This window comes from Etheostoma spectabile, chromosome 7 (assembly GCF_008692095.1).
Source record: "Etheostoma spectabile isolate EspeVRDwgs_2016 chromosome 7, UIUC_Espe_1.0, whole genome shotgun sequence".
NCBI lineage: Eukaryota > Metazoa > Chordata > Actinopteri > Perciformes > Percidae > Etheostoma > Etheostoma spectabile.
Window position 1 is genome coordinate 1,782,720 of NC_045739.1, and position 6,657 is coordinate 1,789,376.

A 6,657-nucleotide genomic window follows, 5' to 3' on the forward strand; every position below is an offset into this window, starting at 1 on the left:
TGGAAATGTAATTATTTTACAATGTTAAAATTAATTAATTTCACTTTAGAAAAATCATTGTCTACAACAACTTATCTTTTAAAGTCCTTCCGAAGCAGTGGTGAACAAAGAAAAACTAACATAGCCCTACTCAAGTAGTGTACTTATGTATAAATTTGAGGTACTTTTATTTGACTTAGCGTAACTATTTCCATTTTATGCTACTTTATACTTTAAAGTATCTACCACATGTCAGAAATATACTTTGTACTTCACTACATTTAATCTGACAACTGCAGTTACTGATTACTTAGTGGTTAGATGTCACAAACAAGCTTGTAAAATACTGTTATAAATAATAAACAACAGAAAAAAGATCAAAAGTGTCTGGCTCGTTGACTTGTGTCAGATGTCTATAAATTAACAAGCCCCCCCAAAGAAACTTATTATTATTATTATTATCCAATATCTTACAAATTAAAGCGCACAATAGAGAAAAATCCAAAATGTGAAAACAGATTTTGTGTTTTGTCTTATTAAATATAATAGCAGTGGGTTTTTATTATTGATTCTTTAAGTACCTTAAGTCTAATGTATTTTGTAACATTCTGAATGCTGGACTACCTGGTCCTTACTTCTAATGGAGTATTTTCACAGTGTGGTATCATTATTCCACTGCCGTCCTTTTGGCAGCTTAGACAAACACATATTGTAATGTTCACTTGATGAAAGTTTATTGGAACATATTTGGTTGCCTAGAAATGCTTTCAGCTTTCTGTTAACCAAGTTACCGCTAGCGTTAGCTAGTGACTTCAGGGAAGGTTTGTCAATTTGGTGTTCTGCCATGGGCCACACGCTACACGCCGCTACAACGTTAACTTACAGGTTGTCAAACATTCAACGCTCCATCCTTCATAACTCAGGGGACAGATGTGCAAACAATGGACTATTGAGTCATGTAATAGTCATAAGGTACTTTCCAACCAGAGGTGTTGTGGTAAAAAAAGAGGTGGGTAAACTATAATTCTGCGATCAGGTGGACACGACAGCGATCACGTAAGGGGGGCCACGGTTACCGGTGTATCCTGATGAAATTGCTTAGGCAATTTATCACTGGTGTTTTCTCATAGGGCACAAATCAGTATTAGTTATCATTAATCAAAGTTCTTGTTAAAAAGACTCAAGAAGGAATATATGGTGAAATCTATAAAGTTTACAAATGACAAAACAGAGACAACAAAAATATGTGCAAAATTCACATGGAACAAGCTGGAATCAAAGACCTTTTTACTTTGTCTTAACAAAATTACTCAAACCAACTAATGATTAACAAAAAGTTGGTGAATACAGTTTTTTCCAATTGCTAACACAATAAAATGACATGCATAGAACCATATTTAAACTGACACACAGAGCAAAACCTCTTCTCAAGTCCCCAAAAGTCTACACATATTTAATGCTTCACACCATTTTGCAAGACACAACAATTGACATAAAGTCACATTTACCATTTTCAAACCCATTCATCATTAACTACATGGAGGATAGTATGACACTGACCGACGAATCTTTGACTTAGTCTGCGCTTCCTGCTTGATGTTTATGCCCTCAACGTTGACTCCAGGCACGCGCTGCGACCGGGACTTCAAGGCACCCAACCATTGCCCAATCCTAGTACATTACAGGTAGCGCTGCCTGGAAGGCAACGCTGGGGGCTCACAGCCCAAACACCGCAAGAGAATAGTCAACACTGACAGTAATGCAGCGCAATATGATGGACTTCGTAAGGTTTAACAACCTATGAAACTAATAATGACAATATGAAACTAAACGACATAAGCTTAATTTAGAATGGCTTGGGACAATAGGCTATTCAGAGGTGGGTAAACGCACTTTGGAGGTGGGTAAACGCCATTTCCGAATATTGAGAGGTGCATAAACGGCGGTACGTGCGTTTAGCCTCCATACATCACTGTTTCCAACTGAATAACAGAAATAAGTAGAATAGAAATTATTAGGTACTTTCAACTGATTATATAGAGTACAATATGTGACATGTTAAAATGTGACAATTACAATGTAATCAACTAAAAGTGTGAATTATTACTGTAAGACAGAATGAAGGAGATTATGATTTTTAAACGATTATTATGTGATTATGAGAGCATCTGAACAGGATGTAGACAAGTTGGGATTTGAACAAGCAACAAGCTAAAGAAAACTTCAGAAATTCTCTTCAGTAGATTTATGAAGACATTATGAAGAATTTGGACAAAGTTTCAAATTTCTAACGGATTATGTTGCTGTGGCAAAAGAGGGATGTAATGTCCCCCCCCAGCCAGGGCAACTCACTCTCCTCCTTCCTCTCCAAGAAAGAAGATTTCCAAATAAATCCAAGCTCAGCTATCGCAATCAGGTTTCACCCTTCAACCGCTTTAATCAATTATTAAGTTTTGATCAGTGTAGTTTAAATTAGGTCACAATTTAGTCATTTTAAGCAGGTTTTGAATTTGAATCATTTTTATCATTGTATTAAGTTTTATACAGTATCATACCAGTAGTTTAAGGTATTTGAATCATTTTAATCTAATCATGTTGATTTTAATCATTAAGTTGTATGCTTGAAATTGCACAATTTAAAGTACAAGTAGTAGACATTGAATTTATTTCTCTTTTTAGGTGGTAATTATTTAGGCGTAGTGTGTCTTTAAAGTTATTTTCAAAGGTTCTTATAGGTTACTCTGAAAGCAATCCTTGGGGGCCTATTGTTCCTGGCCACTAAATAATATCCTAGCAACCAAACCACTGCCCTGACCAATAAGAAGAGAGCTGTTGTTACTGGGCGTAGCTGGGGGGGTATCTGGCTCTAGATAGGTGATAGGTGCTGTTTCAGAGTTAGCAGGGTAGGCGCTCGGAAGAAGAAGGTTAGAAGCTAGGAGAATCTCTTCGACGCCAGGGTCAACAGGCAGCAGCTGTGCAAAAAGGAAACAAGATTAATGAGGACATAATAATTAAATATGAATTAAATATCCCTAAAGAAGCCACTTCACCGTCAACAGAGATGTTGAGTTTAATGGGAATTAGAGTAGCCGATAGCCCGCTAGCTAGCTCGCTACAAAGCTTCAGCTACTGTTGTATCAATCCCTGCAGTGATTAAAACAGCAGCTGGGTCATCAGTCCACCACTGCAGCATCCCATAATATATACAGCTCCAGAGTTTACGTTCCTATGGACTACAGTATAACCATAGAGAGGGAACAGACTATTGTCTTCAGGGGAAGCAATACAATCATATTTGAATCAATAAACTCCTATTTAAAATCAATATTTTGTGTCAAATTATTGATTTATTTGGTATTTGTTTGATAATGTAAAGCGAGGCGGTTGTTATAGCGAATACGGGATACAGTGCCTTGCAAAAATCAACATCAGTAATTTCACTGGACAACAATGAATATGTTTTTTTTATTTTTAGAACAGAGGATAAAAAAACTACAAAAATTCCTTTAAGTACTACGAGTGTTACGACTCGGGGAATTTAAGGACCCAAGAGCAGAGAGCAGGCAGGCGCAGGTTGAGGGTTTATTAACAAAAAAACAAAGTTCATACCAAACCCAAGCAGTCCTGAAGGAAGCAGTACACAGTCCAGGATGTGGAACCAACCAAAAGAGCGGGATAAAAAAACGGGAACAAAGAGACCACGGGGAACTCCACACAAGAAAACTAAAAACCAGTACACGCGGCAACAGACGACAATAACGTGACACAAGACAAGGGAAACACAAAGACTACCACACACCGTCATCGGAACCATGCACATCAAAACAGGAAAACCGAAACACACACAATCATTACTACCAGAATCAAATGAAATGATAAAGGGGTGTAAAAAAAGAAAAGTGTCCTTGACTGGGTTACAGGATATTAAACCTGTTTCCTAGAACCTGTAATTGCCCTCTGTCACTAACAGACAAGTTAGCAAACTCTAACTTGAAGCACAAAAATTGTAATGAAAACTAATTAATTAATTTAATTTTTTTGTGATTAACTTATTTAAAAAAAATTAATTTGTTTTTAATTAGTCTAATTTTTAGGGGGGCTGAGATGAATTTAGGGAGGCTGGAGCCCTAAAAAGGATCTAATCCTAATCACCTTGTCGGGGTTGTATTCTATTCGCTATAACAACCGCTTTGCTCTACATTATCTCTTGTACATATATACAGTATGTATATATATATATATATATGTATATATATCTATATATGTATATATATATATATATATTCAGTTCCGCCCTTGGAAGGCAGGTCACAATCACGTTCACCCTCTTAACTTAGTAACACTGTCACACTGTCTGTTAGTTTACTACTTCCCGTAGCTCATTGACAACAATGCCCAGTGTACGGGGGGGGGGGGGGGGGGGGGGGGGGGGGGGGGGGGGGGGGGTTGGAGGATGTTTCTGAAACACAGTAGCATGTGGAAGCAGCTATGTCATACGAATGCCCCATATCTAAGAGACAACGCTTTAAAAGGAGCAGTTTCTGACAGCTTCTGTTATCATAATCAGGTGTCAGGAATGGCGGTCCAATTCCTGGCATGCTTACGTGTGTCATGTGCATGCATAAAAGAAGGCAGGCTGCTGCTGTGGGCTCTAGCAGCCAAACAGCTCCCAGGCAAAGAAGACATTAATCATCCATCCATCCATCCATCATCCATTGATACGAGCAACAAGACCTCATAGAGAATCATGCATCTGTCCTGTTTCCTCCTCCTCATCCTAAACCTGCAGCTGTTCAGCACATACCCCATCAGCACAGGCCTCACCGACACTGACATGGACATCTTAAAGGTGAGTCTCTAAAGGAGTAATTCTGAAACTTTGGGTTTGGAAAGTTCACATTTTCATAGTTCTGGGGAACATGGGTGATGGCTCATGCGTAACATTTTAGGAAATCTGCAGCAGCATGAAAAGACAACTTTAGTAATCCCATATCTAGATTGTATCACTCAACACTCAACAATCCTACATGGACCTCAGGGACTATGCATAATTTCATAGGACTCTATGATTTGACATGTGGTTACTGAAGTTCAATTTGGTGCTCTAAGCAAATAAGTGTAATGAGTATTTAATAAATAATTCAATTCAATTCAATTCAATTTTTATTTATAGTATCAATTCATAACAAGAGTTATCTCAAGACACTATACAGATAGACCACACTCCAGAATTTACAAGGACCCAACAGTTCTAGTGGTTTCCTCCAGAGCAAGCAACAGTGCGACAGTGGCGAGGAAAAACTTCCTTTTAGGCAGAAACCTCGGTCAGACCCAGGCTCTTGGTAGGCGGTGTCTGACGGGCCGGTTGGGGTTAATGAAGAGTGGCAATAACAAAAATAGAAAAAATTAGTAGTTTGTAGCAGTTCTTTGTAGTAGTTCATGGCATAGCAGGACGCTGTGCGGCATTACAAGGCACAGCAGGACGTAGCAGGACGTAGCAGGGCACTGCAGTGTAGCAGTTGAACATGGCATCACAGAACGTGTAGCGGGACCATGGCGACAGCTGCTACCCTGATTTTGGAGCCTCTCTGATCCAAGGGAACATAATAAATTCTGTAGTCTAAAGTAGACATTAACTTAAAAGGAAATGTTTATTCGGAGCCTTTCATTGTAGGAAAAGATCACCAATTCTTCTTAATACTTATATTCTTTCTTATTAATCTGCTTGTTATGCATAACAATGCTTGAATGTGCTACCAGAAGGCTTTGTCCTCATTGCAAAAATGACATGTTTCTTTTTATTATGCAAGACTTAGCCTACAGTATATGTGTGTGTTGCAGGTGCTCCTTCACAGATTGGAGGAGTCAGTTCCTAATGTGGACCAGAGCGTCCCTACAAGGAAGGACAGTCTGGACATTCTGAACATGGATGAGGCAGCAGATGAACAGCAGCCTCAAACAAGACTGGATGAAGAAGTGATCAGGAAGTTTTTCTCAGTGAAGAATCTCAAGAACGTCCGCGATGACTCGTCCAGGAGGTCCTCAGGGTGCTTCGAGCGACGGATGGACAGAATTGGCTCCAGGAGCTACCTGGGGTGCAACACTGTTGGCAGTAAGTTACAGTAACAACTTCCGCAGAAAACAGTAAAAAACAAGATATAGCTCCATGTGTATTATTCTCTTTAGGCTTTCTTCATAATGTATTTTGCATACTTGTATCATTAATAAACAGAATCACAACGTGTGAAGAGTCTTAACAGCTGCTGTTATTGTCGTTGTGTTCTCTTGCAGATCCAAAGTGAAGATGAAGTTCATCGGAATTCAGGAACTGCTTCGTCTCAACAAAATATATTTTTATTTGAATGCTATTTATTTACTCATATTTATTGAACATTGATGGTGGCTTATACATGCATTTGTGGGACTGTTCTTTCTGTACTGTTGAATGTTTTAATAAATGTTTACAACTACGCATCATTGAACTGAGTGTTGCTCGAGCATCATCATGCACAGCAAAATAGTCAGTCACACACACACACACACACACACACACACACACACACACACACACACACATACACACGCACAAAGATTATAATGTGAATCAATTCAATTATTGTTTAGGTTTGGGACATTACAAAGACTTCCAAATATCAAGTGCTAAAATCCCTGCAGCCT

General features: G+C 38.6%; 1 protein-coding gene across 2 annotated transcripts; it reads left to right on the forward strand.

The window, feature by feature from the left end:
* The first annotated feature begins 4,612 nt into the window (after positions 1-4,612).
* nppb (natriuretic peptide B) lies at positions 4,613-6,450 on the forward strand. 2 transcript variants are annotated; one of them, XM_032520272.1, is made up of 3 exons: positions 4,613-4,828; positions 5,821-6,091; positions 6,271-6,450. In XM_032520272.1, the coding sequence occupies exons 1-3, from the start codon at positions 4,727-4,729 to the stop codon at positions 6,279-6,281; spliced, it is 384 nt and encodes a 127-aa protein (XP_032376163.1). In that variant the 5' UTR covers positions 4,613-4,726; the 3' UTR covers positions 6,282-6,450. The 2 variants fall into 2 exon arrangements, with proteins under 2 accessions (XP_032376163.1, XP_032376162.1); XM_032520271.1 differs by lacking the exon at positions 6,271-6,450 and having other exon boundaries at positions 5,821-6,105.
* Positions 6,451-6,657: the final 207 nt, after the last annotated feature.